Source organism: Panthera pardus, unplaced genomic scaffold, assembly GCF_024362965.1.
Source record: "Panthera pardus isolate Hobbes unplaced genomic scaffold, ASM2436296v1 HiC_scaffold_2, whole genome shotgun sequence".
Lineage (NCBI taxonomy): Eukaryota > Metazoa > Chordata > Mammalia > Carnivora > Felidae > Panthera > Panthera pardus.
In genome coordinates, this window is record NW_026526765.1 from 45,935,051 (window position 1) to 45,959,433 (window position 24,383).

At 43.2% G+C, this 24,383-nt stretch overlaps 1 protein-coding gene across 3 annotated transcripts in view; it reads right to left on the bottom strand.

The window, feature by feature from the left end:
• Positions 1-14,041: 14,041 nt before the first annotated feature.
• The window catches only part of FAM114A2 (family with sequence similarity 114 member A2), a 32,477-nt gene continuing 22,135 nt past the window's right edge, over positions 14,042-24,383 (bottom strand). For all 3 annotated transcript variants that reach the window (XM_019464487.2, XM_019464488.2, XM_019464489.2), the window contains exons 10-14: positions 23,328-23,450; positions 22,685-22,824; positions 21,092-21,164; positions 17,260-17,313; positions 14,042-15,380 (exon numbers count right to left, since the gene is read on the bottom strand). In XM_019464487.2, the coding sequence (XP_019320032.2) occupies positions 15,279-15,380; positions 17,260-17,313; positions 21,092-21,164; positions 22,685-22,824; positions 23,328-23,450 (492 nt within the window). In that variant the 3' untranslated portion in view covers positions 14,042-15,278. The remainder of the gene's footprint in view (positions 15,381-17,259; positions 17,314-21,091; positions 21,165-22,684; positions 22,825-23,327; positions 23,451-24,383) is intronic.

Below are 24,383 nucleotides of genomic sequence, written 5' to 3' on the forward strand. Positions count from 1 at the left end.
CACTTGCAGACGCTGTTGTAGATTCAGATTCCCAGGCCCATCCCACATGGTCTGATTCAACAACTCACCCCGGGTGACTCTGATGCAAGCAGTCTCAACACCACCTTCTGAAGACACTGAGGGCAATTCTTCAAAGAGCTGCCTCAGGAGGAACAGGGCTTCCCAGGAAAGGCGGTGACCCCGCAGCTTTGGGACCATACAAGAAAGGCCAAGCTGTTATGGATGATCCCAACCACCCCTCTCACCTCCTGTTTCTCCAACACTCAGAAGTTCAAACAGAATCAAGACTGCCCTGGGAGCCCAAGACCCAAGCAGGGAAGGGTTACAGCCTCTTCAAGCTGCTTCTCTGGGCCTTATTCATGTACACTAGAGGCCACGGATCTGATGTCCAAACAAGGGAAGAGAAGACACAGGGCAAACTGATGCTCCTCTGCCTCCCCCACTACACCTCCTGGGCTTTTAAAGGCTGGATTCTGGGTCAGTAGGAGTACCTCCAAGATATTCTCTTGGAGTTGAGCTCACTCATCTTCCAGAAATGAATGAGATCTGGGCAGGAGGAGGGAGTTCACCTCTAGACTTTGCCAAGAGACCCCAGATTCCAAAGCCAGAGGATGAGAAGAACGGCCACCTCGGGTCCTCCCCAATCAGCACTGGAAGATCAAGTCCTGCTTTTGCATCAACAACTTTCAAATTTCTCTAGCTCTCCATGCATCTCCCTCAGCCTGTGGACTCACTGGGTGCCAGGCAACATGTGGGAACCTATGCGGCTTGAGGGGGACCCAGACACATCTGGAAATTTACTACGTTAATAGAGGGTTCAAGAATTCACAATGCACCTTCACACAACCTGTCCATTTAATCTTCTCAGCCACCTTGTAGGGCTGATTGGTTGTGTATCGGATGGAGAAACTGAAGTTCAGAAGGCTGGCCTGGGAGAGAGGCAGGGCTGGAGGACAGTGCATGTCTCTACCTCCTTCTTCCTTCCAAGTCCCCGTTCCTTCAGGAAAGTCCTGGCTTTGAGAGGTGTAGGGACCACCCCACTGCATCAGGGCTGGAGCTAGGACCAGGAAAAGGTGAGCTGTTATGCCAGCAAGTGGACAGAGCAGTGCACTTATTAAGCAGATGGTTCTGTCTCAGAGGCAAGGGGAGAAGTGACCCACTAGGATGACACCTTGGAGAAAGGGGAGGCAACTGGGCAGAAGGGCAGAGGAGAGGCCAGGGAATTTGTAAGATCTGGAGCCTATGCGTGTGGCCTGGAGTGGGTCCCTGCTTCTCCCCAGACCTTAGTTTCCCCTTCTGTACTTTGGTGGGGTTAGACTCTATGGTCTCTAATGTCCCATCCTAGTCTGGCATTTGGGGCTTCCCCCTCACGGGCTCTTCCTTGAGTCTCCACTGATCTACTAGCAGCAGAGAACCAATGCAGCTCAGAGACCACATGGATTTTTAGTCAGCTCTGGCTCTGCCCCACCACCACCACCACCACCACCACCACCACCACCACCACCACCCCCCCCCCCGGCCCCCAACTCCCACAGCGACCAGAAGTTTCCCAGAAGCCTCAAAATTACCTGCGGTCCACGGTGGAGAGTAACACTGCAAAAAGCTGCAGTGATAAGAACTGACCAGAAGATGGAGCCAAATACCCTGGAAACTGAAACTTACTTTGTGAGTTTTTGTTTCCGGGGCTAGAGGGGCAGAAACTAAACCCCAAAGGTGGTAAGAGATGTGCTCCGTGTTCAGGCTGGAAACCAAACCCCATCTCCTGCCCCTGGGGCCAGCAAGCCCCCTTCTATTCCACTCTCCTCCCTGCTTATGCCTCAGGACTCCGCTCAAGCCGAGTTCGCTCCAGGATGCCCTGATCTAGTTACAGCTCACCTGGTTAGGTTGATGGGGCTGAGGAGCACCCTGAGGGAGATTCAGTGAGCCTTTAAGTGGGTGAGGGCGGGGCTTTCATGTGTTCCGCGTGTGCACGGGCCACACGGTCCAAGGTTCCCACCCCACTTACCCCACTGCTATGTTAACTCTCTGCAAGATTCGTAAACTCTCTAGACCTGGGTCCTCGTCGGTAATTTGCAGTGATGATGCTACAGACCTATTGGGTTGTTTGCAGGGTTGCATTAAATAAATGAGCACCGTGACTTGGTATGGCAGATGCTCAGGAAATACGAGGGTCTTATTGCTGTGAGGACGCTTATGTCAAAAATGACCTAAATGAGATGACAAAGACGAACACGAAAGGCTCTACTAGTGTAAGTGGGCAGTTCCATTTTGTGACATTCCGCCTTCACCGAGGCTCCTCCCACCGCCCTCCCTCCCATCTCTCCTGGGCTCCAGCTCCTGGCTCCCTTGTCAGCCAGTTTCTGCAGTTGATTGAAGCATTTCTTCATTTTCATGGTGATCACCTCCTGGTTCTGTGTGACAGGAGAAGTCAGATCTCGCCAAGGAGACAAGACAGAAGGGAGGTGGCAGGGGCTGTGTGGCCAGAGCATGGGGGAGCTCCCAGGCTGGTCATAGGGGTCCCAAGCCCTGACCTCACACCCGGCTTCTTCACACCTTGAATTTCTCTAGAATTCAATTGCTAGTCCCTCTTTCCATATCCCTCTCCACTCCCGGGGAGGCACTCTCATCCCTCCATGCCTCTGACCCCCTCTTGCACATTTTTCAGGACCCAGCCAGAGAACTTCCTGTCTCCTCACAGCCTGCGTTAATCCCCGCCTTCCCATGGAGGATTCTCTGGCTTCTGCTTCACAGAAAGACCTGAAACTTCCTTCTGGAGACAGAGGAGTCACTTTCTTTCCTTGTCTCCATAATGCCTGGGGCTCAAGGCCAGGCACTCAGGCTGCTTAGGGCAGTAGGGGGGAGCACTGTACTAGGAGTCAAAAGACCCTGTCTGAGGTCTGGCACTGCTCTGACACCTGCCTGATGTTGGGCACTGCCTCTGCCACCCTGAGATGACATCAGCCCTCAGTCAGAGCCTCCCCAGAGTTCATTTCTGCCCTGGGATTCAGCAGCCTTGAAGACCAACCCTGCTCTTCTTTGATTCTCAGTGTGACCTCTGACAAGTCCCTTCCCCTTCAGGACTCAGTTCTCCTGGTGCTTTCGGTGCTCGAGTCCAAGACCATAGTCTGGTTGGTGCCTCTGACAGGCATTTGTATGGTCTTCATCACTGTTGCTGTCATACTCACTGCCTTCGCCCTCCTGCCGGAGAAACACTATGTCACTGTGGGGCTCCACATTGTCTAGAGCTCTCACTGCCCTCAGAGGACCTCCCCCTCCTCCAGCCCCTCAGCTAGGTGTGGAATATGCATAGGACACCAAACAAGATGAGCCATGGGGTGTATTGGGGGACAAATACAACCTGGTACAGCAAAGGCCAGCAAAGAGGGCATGGAAAAGCTTTTCCAGCTTTCTCAAGCTCCCCAGGCATTATGGAAATCGCATTCACATCCATTCTTCCACTTGGACCCTACTGCCATTTTCAGAACTGGTAGGGAAGAGATTATGGACCCATTTTACAGAGGAGGCTGAGGTCCAGAGAAGGAAAGGGCACCTCTAAAAATATATCAGAAAGTCAGGGCCACGAGGGCAGTAGAATCTGGGATTGCATCATTCTGGTTCAGAGTCCTTCCCCAAGCAAGTAGGGCATGACTATCAATGAAGGAAATATCCTAGCTTCCCCCATCAACATTGGATGGTGGCCCTCCAGGAAAGACCTGGAGCCTCTACTAAGCACAACATAGGCTAGGGTCAGCCTTTGGGGCTCGTGTGGGCTGTGGGAAGTGATGCGTGACACCTGGTGTGGGTAATGATGAGTGGCCTCGTGGGAGGCATGTGCATATGGCATGAAAGAGCACGTGCTTTCCAGCTTCTACAACCCCCATGTGTAAGCTCCCCAGTGGCCATCTCTGCCCATAGCTGGCGTGGCCTCTCACCCCAGTATCGTCAGTCGGTTCCTGCAGGTTTCCTGTGAGATACTTTCTTTCCCTGTAAATACTGATCAGACCTCTCTGGCAACTCTGGGGGGAGTTTCCTGCTGAGCTGGCCCCTTTTCCCATCACACCCCCGGTCATGGTCTCCTCAACGAGGTGCCCGGGCACAGAAGGAAAAGCGCATGTCCGCAGAAGCCCAGGAACTCACACTTTAGGACAGAAACCATCTTGATGAGATTTCTGGCTTCTGTCACACCAACCTGAGAACAAACAAGTAACAGCAGCTGGCCTCTTCCTGGCATGTTACAGTCTACAGAGCATGTTTAGGTAGGGCTGTTGTCTTCTATGAGGCACACACCAGCCCTGGGAGGTCGGCACTGTTAGCCCATTGGACAGATGAGGAAACAGAAGCCCAGGGAAGTGAGAGGAATGTCCCAAGAACCCACAGAGAGTCAGTGCTCGCATGCATAGCCTTCTCTTTGCCTCAAACCTCAGGTGTCTCCTGACTAAAGAAGGAGGAGACCCGGGATGGGTGCAGAGGAGGGACCCTTTGACAATCCACAGACCTTCCTTATTTCCCTCAGCAAGGCCCACAGCACAGGCCCCAGGGACCCATGGCCCCAGACACCTATAGCAGAGCGGGGACAACAGCCACTATGGCCCGCGCCTGCAAGCTTCCCGACTCCATTCCTGCCCTGCGCCAATGACAGCCATGCTGCTGGATGAGCCAGATGTGCCCCTTCTCAGCCTTGGTCTCGTGATTCTCTCCTGAGAACACTGACCACCCCCTCCTGCTGCTCCCACCAGAAAACTTGCCAGAGTAGCAAAGAGAAATCCAGATCAGAGCAAGCCAGGCTTCGAAAATGGGACCCCAGGATGTGAAGCCTGGAAAGGGTGGCTGTGCAGATGCAAAAACTGTGCCCCCCGCCAGGAATGGGGGAGACAAGGACTTGCTCAGATTCTGCCGGGGGGCTAGAGGCAGAGCTGATGGGAGCCAGGTCTCCAAGCACGATGTCTGGCCAGGCTTCTGCTCCGCCCCCCCAACCCCACTACATGACCACAAGAACTCATTGTCACAACCCCTTGACTGGTCCAACAACGCCCTTCCTGCTCTCCAGGAAGTCTGCTTTCTGGTTTGAAAACCATTTCAACGTAAGGGGGCATCCACCCCACCAAGAAAGAGACAGGAGTTTCCCAAAGCCCAGCCAACTCAGAGACATAGGTGTTCCCTGCCAACGCAACCTTGACTCACAGACTCCGATGGTCACAGAATTATCAAGTCCAACTGCCCATCGAAGGCGGGAGGAATCGGACTTCCTCTTCATAGTCCTGGTGGGTAATCCAGTGGCTGGAATTTATACAGAGGCAGATTCCAGATCCACAGAGCAGAACTTTCTTATAGTTAGAGCTGTTCTAAAATGGAACCGGCTATCTCCTCAGGTGGTGAGCTCCTCAATACTAGAGGCAACCAACTTGCTAGGGATATTATAGAACAGAGTTCCTCCAAGTGTAGCTCCCCTGAATAAGTATGAATGATCTGGGGTGGGAAGGGAGGGGATTCTTAAAGAGGCAGATTCCACTCAAGACACCCACAGAATTAAACTCTGAGTGTGGGTTTAGGAATCTACCTTTTTATTTTTTTTTTAGTTTATTAATTTATTTTGAGAGAGAGAGAGAGAGAGAGCACACACCAGTGCGGGAGGGACAGAGAGAGAGGAAGAGAGAGAATCCCAAGCAGGGTCTGTGCTGTTAGCACAAAGACCGATGCAGGGCTCGATCCCACAAACCATGAGATCATGACCTAAGCTGAAATCATGAGTCAGACACTTAACCGACTGAGCTACCCTGGGACCCTGACAATTACTCTTAAGTTACAAAGTCAGAAACCCATGATGGAAGACAGCTGACAGGAGATATCTGGGGGCGGGCAGACCACAAAGACAGCTGTTAATCCTCCCTTGCTCCTCTGCCCAGTGCTGACCTGAAGTGACAGCCTGTTATCACAGATCCCTGGTGATTTAAGACCCAGTTATCCCATCCAATTTCATCTCAACTCCCTTGCACCCAAGCCCAAATTCCTTAGTCATGGCAGGAACCAAGGAAGAGAACACAGGAAAATATTCACTTAATGTTCTGGAGCTGGAGGGCAGACTTCTCTTTCTCTGCCGGGCTGGCAGAGCTTTTCTGGGTCCCTCCCTACGGGTTTGTGGACCTTTCTGTTTTCAGCTCTGAAGTGGACTGTTTGTCTACATGTCCTCAGGCACCACAGTCAGTTCATGACAAATGTTTCCAGCCAAAGCCGGGGGCTCAATTCCACCGTCCCTCCATCCCCTTGTTCTCCCTGCCAGCTGCAGGGGACACCCTCCATAAATTGTGGACACCTTCCATGCCAGCCCTGAAATGCTCTCCCTTCAGACTCAGTGATGCAACTTCTAGGAAATTATCACTTACATGTTCAAAGATGTGCATAAAATGGTAACAACTGTAGCATTATCCAAATAATAGAACATTAGTGACACATATATAGTACTGATTTGTTTCATTTCTTAAATGCTATTCCCGTATTTATTTAATCGTCACAATGACCCATGATCCAGGTACGATGATTGTCCTGTTTAGAACTAGACACATCACCTTTCAGAAATTGACAAATAATTAGACATAACCTGAGTGTCCAATAATAGTGGATTGGTCCCATAAATTATGGCACTTCCTAAAACGAAATATTATGGAGCTATTATAAATAAGGTTGAAACATATTTCATAAGCCAGAAATATGCTTATCATGTTTGGTAACATTAAAAGCACAGAAAATAAAACTATAATCCATGTGATTGGATTTTGGACTAGTGTGCACATGAAAGAAAAAGTCCTATGGGGAGGTCTTTGGCAGGGAAGGCTTTCTGGAGGAGATTGGTATTGAGCAGGTTCAGGAAGCTGTGCTGGGGCCTGGGGCAGGGGTTGCACGGGCAGGAGCTGTGTACGCCAGGTAACATAAGGAAGCCCAGCATGGACACTGAACTTGAGATGCTCAGCACTGGTTGAGAGTCTAGAAATTATCACTCGCGTCTGACTCTGAAACCAATTAGATGGTGAACATAGCCAAGTCCTATCTCTTCTCTGGGCCTCGGTTTCCCCCTTGCTACGAAAGGGATCCTAACACCTTCCCTGACTCTCCCGTTAGCCAGGTTGCAGATGCAAAGCTCAAGTGAAGGCTTGATCTGTGGGGTTCCTGAGGTGACCGGTGAGCAAAGCTAGGGCTTTTTCTACTGACTGTGTGCTGAGTCCTTCCTACGGGCTAGAGGCTGTGCTAAATGCTCACAAGCGGGTTCAGAGCCAGATTCAGGACCTGCCACCAATACAGTCACATAAGGCCCACACTCAGAAGGGCCTACATTTGGGGGTTTAAAGCTCTGTGGTCACCATCTTGAAATGCCCAATGATTTTCCCTTGAATTTAGCTTTAGTAAGTAAAGTCTGATAGGACAGTGAAATATGTTTTGGGGGCTTGGAGCCTTGGCTTACACTCACCTTTGGGGTGGGACTCTGGGCACCTGTAAGGATCTGCACTTACCCGGAAAGTACCCCTGTGCCTGAGGAAGCACAACATTCAATAGCAAATAAAGAACACTGCAACAGGCCAAGAGAGGGACTGCGGGGGAAGCAGATAAGCTTTATTCTTGCTTTTTGAAGAAGGAACCCTGCGTTTTCATTTTGCAAATCGAATAGCCCATCCTGAGTAAACTCAAAACATCCCAACAAGGAATGTGCTTATTTTAACCCTTTTTACAGGCAGGGAAGTTGGGCTTAAAAGGTACGATGCCCAAGGTGACACAGCTGGAAGTGGCTTCGGCAGAAACTGAACTCAGATCAATTTGACCCCCCAAGTCTGTGGTCTCAACACTGTGCTACAGGAAGTCAGGTGACTGCACAATCAGGGTATTGACTCCAGAGTAGTAGCTCCAGACGCCCTCCAATCACGATCAGGGCCATTACGACTCACACCAGGGTCAGCCTCTCCCCTGCATGGAGAAGGCCTTAGAGAGGATTAGGAAATATCTTCTCTGTCAGCTGAGAAGTGCCTACCTGATCCACTGGGAAGAGGGGTGCCACTCTCTCGAGAACCTGAGCGGCCCCAGAAAAGACCCACAGGGAGGACATTTGATTAGACCCACCTACCAGCTGATTGGACACTCCTCTTGACTCCCTCAGACCTCAAATGCCCCATCTTACAGTTATCCGCAGACAGCATAGGACTTTACCTGTATTGATTGGAGAGGACAGGCCAGCGGTTGTCTCCTTTTATCTCCTTTTACTGTACTGTTGACTTGTCTATGCAAGAGCTGACGTATTATGGGCACTGGGCACTGGAAATGTGAGCAATCATGCCTTCTGTGGGGGAGTAGCTCGAAAGAGCCCCAAGAGAAACCAACTACGCAGAGGAATATCATCACCAGGCCTCCAAGCTGTTCAGGATCCCAGACCCCTTCCTGCCATTCTCGAAAGTAACTCTCTAAGCAGAGCTCATTAGTCACAAAGGGGATGCGGGTGCAGTGGGGAAATTAAACCCAGCCCATAGCTTTGACTCCAGGATGAAGGAAACAAGCAGAATCTGACAGGTTCAAACTGGCTGGGGGGGAGGGGCTAGAATGAAGCTGGTCATGGGGTTTATCTCCCCCCGCGACTACATTCCTTTCCTGCTGTTGGGTCTCACACTCCCAGACCAGAAACTTAGGATTCTGTAGCTAGGACACGTGACCATGGTGAGGACAGCCCTGGGGGGGAAGGGGAGGCGGTAGAGAGGGAGGAGATGCCAGACTAACTGTGTTCCACATCAATCCTCACTCTGCAAGATAGACACTATTTACATTACACAGTCTCAGAGTAGTAAGCTTTTACTCCAGAATATCTTTCAACATTCTAGGCCTTATGGTGCCTATTCTCCTTAAAGTGCAATCATATACATTATCCTAACACATGTAGAAGATGCCATGAGGCAAACAGAGGCGGATGTAATTACTTACTCCCATTTTGTGGGTGAGGAAACAGAGACTCAAAAAGAGACGCCAAAGGACTAAGGCAAAAAGCCCAGTTTTTCTGCTCTCAGCCTATGAGAGGCCCCAGAGTCTCACCATGAAGACAGAAACAAATCTGGCTTGCAGAGTGTCAGAAAGCTTTTGGAGCCTCAGAATATCCTCTGACATCTTAGAGTCATAATCCTCAGAACTGACGTGTATGGAGTGATTGCTGTGGCCAGGCTCTGTGCCAAGCACATGAGGACATTACCTGACCCAACTCCGTGAGGCAGGTGCCAGCCCCGTTTTACAGATCGTGAAAGCGAGGTGCAGAGAGGTTGGCCAGCTCTGCAGGTCACTTCCACCATCCAGGAAGAGGCGGTGAGGGGATTTGAACAGAGGTTGGCTGACTCCAGAGCCTCGCCCTGGCTCTTAAAACGCTTTGCTGTTCTGCCTTCTCAGGGGAAATGAGCAGAGGAAGGATCACAAACGGAAGTGGATTTTAAACGGCCACTGACGACTGAGGGGCCCACCAACACTAGGTGGCAGTGTTCCCCCATCCCAATTCCATTTGAGCAGCCCCCGTTTTAAGCCATGCAAACCCTGATCTTACGAAAACCAAGAACCACCCCAAAGGTCTCCTCTGATCCCGAAGAATTACAAAATGCAGAAGAAAAACTCAGCAGCATTTATTTGTGATTGTTGCTATTGTATATTTTCTCTCATGTTGGATCTTAGTTCTCTCTCCCACTTTGGACTTCAATACATCCTGACACCTGCTACCAAAGTGCCTGCTTATTGAGAGGAGCCTGACAGAACCACATCTGCCACCATGCCTGCTTTGAGTGGAGTGCCTGTGATAGGGATGTTCACGTGAGAGAGAGGTGCCCTAGAGCTTTGTTAAATCCAGACATTTTTCACTCTTCAGCTCCCTGGACCCAAAGCCGTCTCCCTTTTTTTTTTTTTTTTTTTTAATTGAAATAGCTACTGAGATCATTGTAGATGTATATGCAATTATGACAGATCCTGTGGATCATCCACCCAATTTCCCCCAATGGTGACATCTTGCAAAATTAAATTTTACAAACAAGATATTGACAATGATACAGTCCACCTAACTCACTCAGACTCCTGTTTTCCTTGTACTCGTGTGTGTTTAATTCTGTATACTTCATCACAAGTAGGTCTGTGTCCACCACAGTCAAGGTACTCCATCACCACAAGGATCCCTTCTGTTATCCTTTTATTTTTATTTTTTTAAAATTTTATATCCAAATTAGTTAGCATATAGTGCAACGATTTCAGGAGTAGATACCTTAATGCCCCTTAACCCATTTAGCCCATCCCCCCTCCCACCACCCCTCCAGTAACCCTCAGTTTGTTCTCCATATTTGAGTCTGTTTTGTCCCCCTCCCTGTTTTTATATTATTTTTGTTTCCCTTCCCTTATGTTCATCTGTTTTGTCTCTTAAAGTCCTGCGATGAGTGAAGTCATATGATTCTGTTGCCCTTTTAAAGCCACACCTACCTATCTCCTCCCTCATCTCCATTCCTAACTTCACAGCAATTATTAATTGAGTCTCCATTTCTACAAATTTATTTCAATGTTATATACATGGAACATACAGAATGCAACCTTTGGGGATTATTTTTACTCAGCATAATTCCCTCGAGATTCACCCAAGTTCTTGCATGCATCAATAGTTTATTCCTTTTAATTATTGAGTAGTTATCTGTGGTATGGACGTACCACCATTCAAGCATCCACCCACTGAAGGAGATCTGCACAGTTCCCAGTTTGGGGCTGTGACAAAATCAGGCTGCCATGACCATCCGTATACTCCTCTCTCCTTTTTTGATCACTAATTGATACAGATGCTCTGACTTCATGGCGATCTCTGTTCTTGCTGTGGCAAACATGACTTGTCAGCGCACCATCCTTTCCGTGCCAACTCCTGGTGGGCATTAGATAATGTGCCCAGATGCCTGCCCCAGGTACTTCTGACTAGACAGGCACCTCCAAGCCTTTCCCCTTAAAAAAAATAAAATAGAACAAACCTGAGTTTGGGAGCCAAACAACCTGGGCTCACCCTGCAGGCGCTGTCATTCGTAGTTGCCACATCCTGAGCAGGTCACTTAACCCTCTGAGTCTGTTTCCTAACCATTATAGTGAAGCAGCTAAATCGCTGTTAAAGGTTTTCTGTGCTGGCAGGTCACCGTGGCTGTGTGGCGCCCCAGTTGAAAATGGAACTCTGGGGCCAAGCTGCCTGGGGTTTGACACCTGACTCTACCACTTGTTGACTATGTGATCGCAGGTAAGTTAGTTAACCTCTGTGCCTCGGCCTTTTCATCCATAAATGGGCATGCCAGCAGTGCCTAGCTCGTGGAGCTGTTGTGCAGATTCGATTAGTACAAGTAAAACGTTCAGAACAGGGTCCTGCTAATGTGCGTTCGGCTGGTATTGCCATGTGGCAGGCACTTTCCGAAGCACTGTATCCAGATCATTTATTTAATCCTGTCAGCGACTTTAGAATACAAGTGCTGTTTGAGATCGACTACAGATGACAGAACTGCAATTTAAGGGATTAAAGTCACCTGTTCATGACCACAGGCTGGAACATGAGGGAGCTGAGGTCCATGTTTGATTCTGTCTGTCTTGCTCCTAACTTCTACACCATCCCGCAGGCCCATAAACTAGGGTGCCAGTGGCCTACCCCGGGCATAGCAGTTGTGAGAATTACAAGCAAAAGTATATTCCATGGTGTCTGGTACTCAAGCTGCTCCACACATTGGTTTCCTCTTTCTAAGTACTCGTAGTTGATGAACAATAGATCATTCTGTAGTTATGTAAATGGCAGAAACTGGCCCCTTAAAACACGAGCCACCAAAAGGAGCAATTTGAGAGTTTCGATGGATGTATCTGGCAAACATCTGCAAAGTTGAAGACCCAACAATTACAACTAGATTTGAGATAAGTCCACCCAACTCAGCCAGAATTCATTACAACAGAGCAATGGCCCCACTTCCTTTCCTGAAGAGCTCCGCAGCTAAAAGGCAGAGATTTTGCTCAGACAGTGGTACCAGTGTAAGCTTCTAAGACCGATGAGTTCAGAGAATACTTCAATTGTTAAAAAAATATTTCCTAAAGAGCTGATCGGGGAAGCAACAGACATGAAGGGACTTTGGGGTTTGGCCAGATGACATAATAACAATCAAGGATGGGCTGCAAGTAAAATGGGGAAATGAGTGCACGGTACTCACGGAGTATTAGGTGCAAAATGATATTACTGGGCAGGTTTTCAAAATTCTCACATTAGTCACACACCCTGATGACACATTAAGGTTTGTTGTTTTTAGAACTTTGTTTCTCAAACACTTCATTTTAAGTCTTTTATGAAAATGAACATCATGTTATATCGGTAAGACATAGTAAGGGATTTCAATCTTTGACATTTGTGAAATACCATGCTGAGTGCCCCCTGTGGCTTTAATTTTACCCACGATTTTGATCTGGGTTTTTCCAACCTGGGGAATAGTCCCACCTTTAAAATTCAGACTACATCTAAAAATACAAAAGATGTCTCTCTCTCTCAAATGAGGACATCAACAGCAACTACTTATAAAACATCTCTCTTTCAAATAGAAATTTAGATTAAAAACAAGTACAAAGGAGAGGGTCCTCGTTCGGGGTAGGACAGACAAGACTTGTTCCCTGACTATAGGACTATAAAATCCACATTTGTGCATCAACACTGACTTCAGACTTCTGTGAATGCCAGCCATATGATTACAGTTTCAGACTTCAGAAGCCCGTCAATCTAGGTTATCTCTGCCTTAAAAAAAAACCAAAAACTATCAACAGCAAGTAAGGTAAATATAACTTATCATTAACACATCTGCAAGGTATTATATAAAGAAAAAACAAGAATTGGTTGGTAGATGTTTCATTTCTTTTGGACCAAATTAATGAAGTCTCTTTTAATCCTAGACTTTAAAGATCCCAATACTAGGAAAAGAAGCACTTTACCCCAGTAATAACTACACATCGGTGTTCAGTGAATTGGGAAGGAGGGAGCATAGTACATATAAAGACACAGCAGTGAACCTTAGACACAAAAAAACTTAAAAGAAATAGCACCATGAGACTACGTATCATCACAGAATAATGAAGCACACACCATCCAATAATCATCCCCATAATCCAATAGGTTCCAAAGTATCCCCCGAATTTACCTTTTCACCTGCCAATGAATTTTTATGCTCTTATTTTTCTGTCTGTACTCAATCAATGAACTTTCATTCTTTCTCATTATATTTCAGGTGAAAGGCAATTGTTACTCAGAATTAATTGGTCCTTTCATCACTGTTTCACCGATGGTCCCCTAAATCCATTAAAAAACATTTGGGTGGGTGGGGGAAGCTGATGAAAGGGTAAAGTAAGAAAAAAGAGGCAAATAGTCACATCTGCCTTTTGGAAGGTCTAATCTAAAACTGGTCAAAATCAGGATATGCACATAAAAAGAGTCACTGCTCTGTCCCCCGTATCTATATCCCTCTTCTTGAAAGAAAATCCTTAGCTAGGTTTCTAGACTGGGAAGTAAAAACTGTAAACTGCCATTGTACAAGAGTACGGATGGGTGGTTGGCAGTGTGGCCATTTCCTAAACCTTGCTCAAGGAATACCCTACTCAGAGGATCCAGGTTCAGACACAGCAACTGGGCTTGAGGCAACAAACCAGGACTGGGAACACCAGCTTTATTAGCCGCAGGCAACTGTTTTTTGTTTTGTTTTTCTGAAATTTCAGCATTACATTTGGGAAGGATGAAATTTATCTAAAAAAAGGAATGTTCAAAAACTTTTCTGATCATATTAGAACAGAATATAAGCACAGTAAAATCTTAGTGCTGTTGGTGTAACTTTTTAGCTCAAGTCTATTTCCTCCTCACTTACAACCTGCCCCCTTCCCCCAAATACGGCGATTATATAGAAACAGTGTTGAGATCAGTCAATTCTAATTAGATCAAGCGCTAATAAGAGCTTTGCTTTGCTATTTCTTTGGTTTGAAAAAGATACTGGGGCTCATGTATGGAAAAGTGAAATGACTGACCAACACAATTATTTTATTTAAAGGTTTTAGAAGATGAGCAGTAGCACTCAGAAAAGTTACCTCCAACCACAAAGCTGGAGACTTCTTTTTTAAAAAGAGTGGACACCAAATAACTTTTACGAAGATAACACCGTATTAGCCTCTTACATTGTTGAAGAGAGCAAAAGAAGGCTTAAGATCTGAAGGTAAAAGCTGTATTTATAAACATGCTAAGGAATACATTAAAACAAAACAAAAAAGATTAAAGAAAACCAAATTGTGTCGTACAGGTTAAATCCTGTTATAAATGAACATCATCTCTATGGGACTGTATAGTCCCCTTCAGCAATGTTCAAATAATGAAAACCCCATTACTGAAAGAACTTCCATACTCCTTTGGAGCTGGCATTACAGAATTTCTCCTGCACATAACGTGTGCGTGAGAAACATCCTGGAGGGACTCGGAATACCGATCCCTGCAAACACGAAACTGTTTCTCTAAGGTGCACTTATTGGTCTGGAACCCAGGCGAGTGGGGCTCAATTATAACTGAAGCCTGTCACCTCAGGGTAGGAGAACAATTTGAAGCCAAAGGGCACTTTGCTGTAGTTAATTCATGTGGCTTCAAGTACATTTCCTCAGTACCAAATACCTACTGAGAATTTAAGAGCACGTGAAACTTCCTAACGAATTCCAAGAATTTAGGCAATTAAAGGTGATCATTACAGTTTCTATATACCGTTTTCTCAAAGCCACAGATTTTATTATAGAAAGGAGAAAGGACATGGCATTAATAGATCGAGCACATGAATTGTAGAATACTAAATTGTTCTTTCTCTCGCTTCAAACCAATTATATCCATGGGCTGCAAAATCATATATAACCATGACAAAACTATTAGTGTTTCGCATCATGTCCAAGAAAGACCAATATTTTTGCCTGAGTATTCCATTAGCCTTTATCTAGAGCTATCATTCTTGAACTTTCTATAAAAGTTTCTTTTCAAATAATTTAATAATTGTAACAGCTCGGAAGAGCAGTGTGAAGACCTGAATACTTCAGCCAAGCAGGGAAGGCAGCAAACCTTTGAATACCTGCTTTCCTGCCTAAATCCTATACACTAAAAATAATCCTTTCTCCTTCGCTTTTTCAGGGGTACCCAAGAGAGAGTGGCATTCTTGGCCATTACAAGTTTTGGGTTGAGTCTTCTCTGTTCTTCAACGTTCTGACGAAGGTCCTGAGCCTGCAGCTCATGCCTCTGGTAATTCGGTCTTGTTCTCAATGAGAGAGATCTCCAGCACAGGTAAGAGCAGCTGAAAGGCATCCTGAATATAGGAAGCACTGTTTGATGCCTGTCAAGATTGATAAATAAATAAATAAATAAATAAATAAATAAATAAATAAATAGCACGGTCGCTTAAAAGGGAAAATATACCAAAAGACAACAAGAAAACAGATTCACTTTTACAATTTAAGTGAATGTGTAGCCTGGCAAATAAAAGCACAAACTAACCACGCTAACAAAAGCCACAGAGGAAAGAACGATCTAGGTCTTAGGATATGACAGTACCAAAAAACAATGTTAGCATTTCTGTCCAACTTGTCCATCAGAAATGGTAGCTGTTTTTTGACATCCTGCTCAACTCGGCATTTGAAGCTTATTTTTTCCTTTACTAAATGGGCAGATTCTGTCACAGCATTTTAGTCAATCCCTCAGTGGATTTTACAAGGCTTTGAATATTATTACACCAATCAGATTTCCAGTCCATTATGACAGCTCTTCTTTCGTGGACTCAACACAATTAATGAATACAAGATAGGTACTACAAATAGGAACAAAATGTCCCTATTCAGTTTGAAACTGCTTTTAAAGATGATACAGTGTAGATATATTTCCGTCTGGTACAAGAGACATATTTATGAGAAGCATTACAGAATCACCATGCTCAGAGTTTGCCAGACTTCATTTGTATCTGACAAGTTCTGATCTTCCAGAATAATAGAGACTTCATCACATTAAGATAAAGACGCATAATTTCAAGGACAAGAGTGTTTCAAATGTGTAAACAAGAACAATCATGTCCAAATAGCAATAAGGAACACCCATCAAATGAGTTTACCTTTTTTGGATTTATCAATAGCATGTACTCCTATTTAAACTTTAATGTGACATTTGCTGCCAAATTTTCCAACCAAAATAGACCCCAGAGATCATCTAGTTAAATCTCTTACACTGCACATAAAGATAAGAAGACTGTCAAGAAGGTAAATGCCTGGTCCAAGGTCATACAGCAAATCAGGAAAGATCCTGGACCGGACTCCTGGTTTGCAAACTTCTCACCTATACCACTCTCCCATCTACTAAATCACAAACTTTAAAAAAAAAAAAACAACTAAGTGAGCAGAATAATTACTTTGATATTCAAGAAAAACTGTGTAGTTAAGGAATTAAAAACCATTTCCTGAGTGATAATTTTAAAAGAATTTAAAACTAAAGAACAGTCTAGTAGTTAAAAATTATTTTCAATACATGATTAAAACCTAACCAATTATCTCCCCCAACTTACATAAATACATTTTAAACAGATCATCAAATGTCTAAATTGTTGGCACCATTTACAAAATAGAGTTTTTAACACATGGAATACAGAAAGTGTCACACAAGCAGGCAATAATCGATCACGTGATCTTCTGACAAACCCCTTCCCAGGGGACTTAAACCACCCACCTCCTTAAATCGAATAGACTGATGAGGATTATGTGAACACAGGTACCTTTGACAAAACAAGGCAAATTTCTTGGCAAGGAAACGACACAACAAAATGTTTTGTTTTGTAACAAATCTCCCCTGTATAAATGTTAGTTCTTTGAGAAGCAGTGTTTGCCTGTTTGTAATTTTCAGCCCTTCAAGTTTACCCCACTGGTCCAGAGAAGGTGTTTTGTTACTAAGGATCGTCCATCAACTGCCAATGGATAAACTAAATAATGACAGGCTACTGCTTCCTTGAACTTTACACAGCAGCTTCATCTTTATGCTTTGTAAATAATGAACAGGGATAGGCATTTGGTCCTATCTGTATCAACACCATTTTGGTCATATCTGTATCAACATGGCTAAACTACCAATCTGGTGAAAAAAACAAAAATGCCAAAAAATAAAGACTTAAGAAGAGTGGATTAATAATACATAATGCCCTAAAAGTTAGAGACTTACACATAATTACTACTAACCTCTAGAAATACAGCAGTGATTAGGGGATTAAGGATGTCTGCCTTTTCTTGGACCTAGAATAAAGGATACAGTATTAAGTGAGCACAGCAAATTAAAAGATATATATATATATATATATATATATATATATATATATATATATATACACACACACACACACACATACAGTAGGCAGACTGTGATCCCACTTTGAAAATTACACACACACATATACATACACACCCATAAGTATAGAAAATGTCTGGACTGACAAAGAGCAAAATATCATCTCTAAAAGTGCTTTAAATTTCCTTCTTTAGGGACACCTGGGTGGCTCGGTTAAGTGTCCAAATTCGACTCAGGTCACGATCTCACAGTCTGTGGGTTCAAACCCCGCATGGTGCTCTGCAATGACAGCTCAGAGCCTGGAGCCTGCTTCAGATCGTGTGTCTCCCTCTCTCTGTGCCCCTCCTGCACTCATGCACTGTCTCTCTTTCAAAAATAAGTAAGCATCAAAAAAAATTAAAGGAGCTCCTGGATGGCTCAGTCAGTTAAGTATCCGACTTCAGCCCATGTCATGATCTCTTACGGTTCATGAATTCGAGCCCCACATCCGACTCTGGGCTGACAGCTCAGAGCCTGGAGCCTGCTTCGGATTCTGTGTCTCCCTCTCTCTCTGCCCCTCTCCCGGTCGTGCTCTGTCTCTTTCTCTCTCTCAAAAATAAATAAACATTAGAAAAAAAATTTTTTTTTAATTTCCTTTATATCTTCCTGTGCCATCCAATTGAGAGTTTACTCCTTTGTAGTTTTTTATTGACTTTAAAAAGTATCTTCATTTTGGAAGAAAGGGTAGAAATGATGAAACATGTGACCAGAAAACTTTAGAGCAAATTTAAAACAAAATATGCAGATATGCATATGTAACATGCGCTCAAAATACTCAATGGTTTTTAAGATGGGCGTCTGTAAAACATGGAAATAACTAATGTAAATTTAAATTTTTTTTTTCAACTTTTTTTATTTATTTTTGGGACAGAGAGAGACAGAGCATGAACGGGGGAGGGGCAGAGAGAGAGGGAGACACAGAATCAGAAACAGGCTCCAGGCTCCGAGCCATCAGCCCAGAGCCTGACGCAGGGCTCGAACTCACAGACCGCAAGATCGTGACCTGGCTGAAGTCGGATGCTTAACCGACTGCGCCACCCAGGCGCCCCTGTAAATTTAATATTCGCATGTACTAGCACCTTATATTTGACTTGCTGGGTTAAAGTATCTCTATGAAACACATGGAAAGATTTGGCCAGCTCCCACGATTAACTTCAAGAATCCCAGAAGCTCTATTAAAGACAATATTAAGGGGAAAAGAGATAATCCCAGGATTATCCCTTACAGGAATAATCTAAACTCATAAACTAAGAAAAATTAATTTGGGCTATGCTCTTAACTAAAATAAGTTTAAGGGCCCAGAAATTGCTGCCACATTGACCCTTAAATACTTACTACTAAGGGATTTTTTTTAAATTGAGGTATAAGTGGCATACAATACCATATGAGTTTCAGGGGTACAAGATAATGATATCTACATATATTACAAAACGATCACCACAATAAGCCTAATTAGCATTTGTCACCATACAGTTACAAAAATTTTTTGTGAAGACAAGTTTTAAGATCTATTCTCTTAGCAACTTTCAAATATGCAATACAAAATTATTAACCAGTCACTATGCTGTACATTACATCCCCATGACTTATTTGTAACTGGAAATTTATACCTTTAAATCCCCTACACCCATTTCACCCATCCTCAACTCCCCCACCTCTGGCAACCACCAACCTGTTTGTTCTCTGTATCTATGAACTTGGTTTTACTACAAAGTGATTTTTATCTGCTCATTTAAAATGCCCTTGATTCTATCCTAATTCATGATTACTGATTTCTGAATCATGTTCCATAGTTTACACACCTTAAGTACATTTTTACAATTCCTCTAAGAAAGAAAAAAAAAAAAAAAAAAGAACTTTAGCTGTTTTAATTACAACCCTGCTCCTGGCTGGCAACCGCAGAATATGAGGACTACCATAGTCTAAGTAAGGCGCTGCTCCTTAAAACTAGTAGTCACTGTGCAGTTTTTATTTTATCAAGGTCTAAATTTCCAGCACAGGTCTCAGAGGGCAGCATAAAATATACTGCAGACTCCATAAAAAGAACACAAAAATAAGGTGTAAAAATCAGTTAGACATAGACAAGCTGATCCTAAAATTCACAGAAGAAATGCATAGGGTTCCAAAAAGACAAAAGATCTGGAAAAAGAAGAACCACATTGGAAGATTTACACTTCTTGATTTCAAAACTTACTACAAAGCTATAGTAATCCAGACAATATGCCAATGGCGTAAGGATACACACAAATAAAATCAATAATAGAAATGAGAGTCCAGAAATAAACCCATATATCAATGGTTAATTGATTTTGGACAAAAGGGCAAAGACAATTCAATCAGGAAAAACTTTTCAACAAATGATGCTGGGCAAACTGGATATGCATATGCAAAAGAATAAAGTTGTACCCCTACCTCATACCCTACATAAAAAATCAACTCAAAATGGATCATAGACTTAAGGGTAAGAGCTACAACAAAACTCTTAGAAGAAAACGTAGGAGTAAATCATGATCTTGGGTTAGGCAATAATTCATTAGAGACAATACCAAAAGTACAAGTCATAAAAGAGAACAATGACAAGTTAACATTAAAAACTTTTGTGCAGAGATACTATCAAGATTAAGTGAAAAGACAACCTATGGACTGGGAGAAAATACATGCATATCAGGTATCTGATAATGAAATTGTACCCAGAATATATAAAGCATTACTACAACTCAATAATAAATGGTAAATAGTAAAAAGGCAAATAATAAATAAATGACAAAAAAATAACTAATAATGAAATAAAGAACCCAATTTAAAAGGAGGCAAAACTAGAAAAGCTATTTCTCTAAAGAGGACATACAAATGGCCTACAGTAAGTAAAAAGATGTTCAACATCATTAGCCATCAGGAAAATGCAAATAAAAGCCATAACAAGATACCACTTCATACCTACTACTAGGATGGCTAATTAAAAAAAAAACAAAAACAAAAACAAAAAAAAACAGACAATAGCAAGTGCTGATGAGGATTTAGGAAATTGGAACTTTCATACATTGCCGGCAAGAATGTTACATGGTATAGTCACTTTGTAAAACAGTTTGGCAGTTCTTCCAAAGCCCACGTCACCTACATGATCTACCAATTCCACTCCTACTATGAAAACACACATGCCTGTTTGTAGCAACATTATTCATTATAGCTGAAAACTAGACACAGTCCAAATGTCTAAGAATTGATAAACAGAAAAATAAAATGTGGTACAGATCCCTAAAATACATTATTTGGTAATAAAAATAAGTACTGATACATACTACAATGTGAATGAACCTCAAAAACATTATGCTAACTGAAAGACAACAGACACAAAATATCACATATTGTACGATCCCATTTAGATTAAATGTCCAGAATAGGAAAATCTACGGACAGAAAATAGGTGAGTGTTGCTGAGGGCTAGGAGACTGTGGAGGGAAAGGGAATCGGCAAGACTGCCACTGGCGGGAGGTTTTCTGGGGGATGATGAAAATGGTCTAAAATTAGATATGGTTATGGTCGTACAACTCTGTGAATATACTAAAAAACCATTGGATGGTATACTTGAAATGGGAAAATGTTTTGGTATGAAATTACCTCAGTGAAACTCTCTAAAAAACACCTCACAGAACAGACATCAGCGCAAGAACAGGCATGAATTCTTACCCCGGCAGTTGTTAGGCAGGTGGTGAACTCTTTAGACAGAGAAGACAACTCCTTACACAGTGCAACTGTCATCCTAGGAAAGAAGTGAGGCAAGTCAGGAGGGCTCCTCTTTTTGTTTTTCTTTCTCTCTTTTTTAAAAATAAGCTATATTTAACAACTGTCGGAAGAAAACAAATCACTCTTGGTAGTAAATGTGAAAGAGAAAGCTTTTTTTTTAAGGGAGTAAATATGTCTTCATCAACTACCTAATGCATCTGTGGACCCATTTGAGCAGACATCCATGCTACAGGAAGAGGAGGTTCAGTCCTTGGAAAAACATTTTACTACAAAATCCTCTAGAAAGTGCTAGACTTCCAAGTTAAAGGAAATAACTAAAGTACATTTTCAGGAGATAAGACAGTACTTAAAAATCCTACATTCCATTTACAAACGTAGGTAAAGTAAGTATGTATTCATACATTCAACAGATATTTACTGGAAGTCTTCTGTGTACCAGGTACTATTCTAAGCACTGGGGATATATCAGTACACAAGCAAAAGCCCAGTTTCCATGGATTCTAACTCACTTGATAATTAACAGGGAAACTATATATATGTGTATGCTTATACACATACACACACACACCCCTACTGTACAGGTACATATATATGCATATGTATACATATAAACACAGATGTATAAATGGAAAGTGGAAAGAGCCACTTTTCCAAAGAACAGGCTACTTTGGGGTTGAGTCCCTCATCCTAAGGATGGTGAAGACAAAACCAGCCCCCTCTGTGGGATGTTGTGGAGGGGTGGTGAAGTTGCAGGTAAAGAAGAGGTGTGGAAAACATCAAGGGCCCCTCCCAACCCTAACACATTAGACACTCCCACACAATTTTTCCCAATTACATTCTCATTAATTAGATTTATTTAGAAAGCAGAAAGCAGTAGGTCTTTTTTTGTCTCTTATGACTATCTACTTTATAATATTTTTGAAATTTTATTCAAAATCAGCAAGACGGAGGGAAAGGGAGTTTGGGGACTTAGCCTGACGTGGGATTAAATCCCAGTCTGCACAACCTGGGCAGATTATCACATTTCTCTTGAGTCTGTGTTTCCTCATTTTTTTAAAGCTGGACTAATCATTTACCTTTAGAGTTGTAAAAATTAGAAGTGATACATGTAAGTCCCTTAGCATGGTACCTGGCACAAAATTAGCACTCATTAACAAATATCACCATTATTAAGAACTAAGGTTCTTAGAACTACTCTCTATTTTTACTTATGTAAAATTCTACTTTTATTAAAACCAATAACCTGAGAACTAGTTTTCAGATTACCAATTAATAAAAAAGAATTAATAAAACAACCAGGCGGTTAATAAAAAAATTTATAATGTAGACTTACGGCTCCACGAAAAGAAACAACACTTCTGACTATTTAATAACTAAAACCCAAAATGAACAAACCTCTAACATGTGAATGGTACAATGTGAATGGCATCTTCTTGAGAGGAAAGTTTCTTAAAACTCTGAGGCTGAGAGTAAAAAGAGGCTGAGAAAACTCTTGAACCAATGTGCATCATTTACAGGGATACTCTTTACACTTACTGGGAAAGGGCTCTGCTCCTTTCTAAGGCTGTCACTTCCTGCTTCTGGCCATGCAGAACCAGAGCCGCTGTTTTGTGAAACAGTTCAATTGAGCAGGCAGTCAATTCTGCTAGGCTCCGGATAGCAAATGCATGGATATCCTGAAAAGAAAAGCAAAACAAAGCCTTGTTATTATTGTTTTTATCCCGGAGGAAATGAAGAATTCCTTGTTTCTCACATACTGGAGGATTCCAGATCGTGAAAGCAACAGACACAATGGCTGCCCTTCAATACACCTCCTCTTCTACCACAGTAGTGATGTCATTTTCCAGCTGGGCTCATAACTGCAGAAACAGAAGCTCCCCTAAAGTCGGGTGTGTCCACGTAACTAAGTTTGAGCCAAAAGATTTAGATTAAAAGTGTCTTGTAGCAGTTTCTGGGAACTTTCTTCATGATACAACACACAAACACCCTTAGTCTCTTTTTCTTCACTCCTTTCACCCTACAGTCTGGAACAAGGTTGCTATAACCTTGGGTTACAAGGTTGACATTACAGACAGTGGTACAAAAAAACAGAAGGTGCCTACGCCCCTGATTGTAATACTCACACCTCAAAACCATTTAAAAAAAAAAAAAAAAAAAAAAGGCTTAGTTGCTTTAGTACCTCTATTGAATTTTTACTGATTTGCTCAGTTTTTTCTGTTTCCAACTGTTTTTCTCCTTCTTCCTTCTCTTCTAATGGCTTGGCCAGAGATGCACTCATCCATTCATAGGCATTATTTCTTGCCTAAATAAGAAGAAGATTACTGCCCATCAACAATTCAATTCAGCTCACCAAAAGGTTATCATACATATTGTGCACCTACCAGGAACACGTTAGCATCATGTAAGTCAGTCTCACCCGAACATACACTTACCATACATCCATCTACTTACCTTACCACTTCTCTTTACAACACTTAACACGGCCATCCACTCACTCCCCTTCTTGAGCTTCTCTAACCCTTCTGCCTTTTTTAAAACTAAGGCATAACTTACATAAAGTGCACAAATGTTCAGAGCACAACTCAAGAAATGTTTACACATCTATATGCCTTTGTAACTGTGACCCAGATCAAGATATAGAACATTCCCATCAGTATAAAGGGTACCCCCCTGCCCCTTCCTAGTCAATACTGCTCAAACCTGGGAACACAAGCTGGTGCACCCACTCTGGAAAACAGTATGAAGGTTCCTCAAAAAACTAAAAGTAGAACTACCCTACGACCCAGCAATTGCACTACTAGGCATTTATCCACGGGATACAGGTGTGCTGTTTCGAAGGGACACATGCACCCCCATGTTTATAGCAGCACTATCAACAATAGCCAAAGTATGGAAAGAGCCCAAATGTCCATTGATGGATGAATGGATAAAGAAGATGTGGGATATATATGTACAATGGAGCATCACTCAGCAGTCAAAAAGAATGAAATCTTGCCATTTGCAACTATGTGGATGGAACTGGAGGGTATGATGCTATGTGAAATTAGTCAGAGAAAGACAAAAATCATATGACTTCACTCATCTGAGGACTTTAAGAGACAAAACAGATGAACATAAGGGAAGGGAAACAAAAATAATATAAAAACAGGGAGGGGGACAAAACAGAAGAGACTCATAAATATGGAGAACAAACTGAGGGTCACGGGAGGGGTGGTGGGAGGGGGGATGGGCTAAA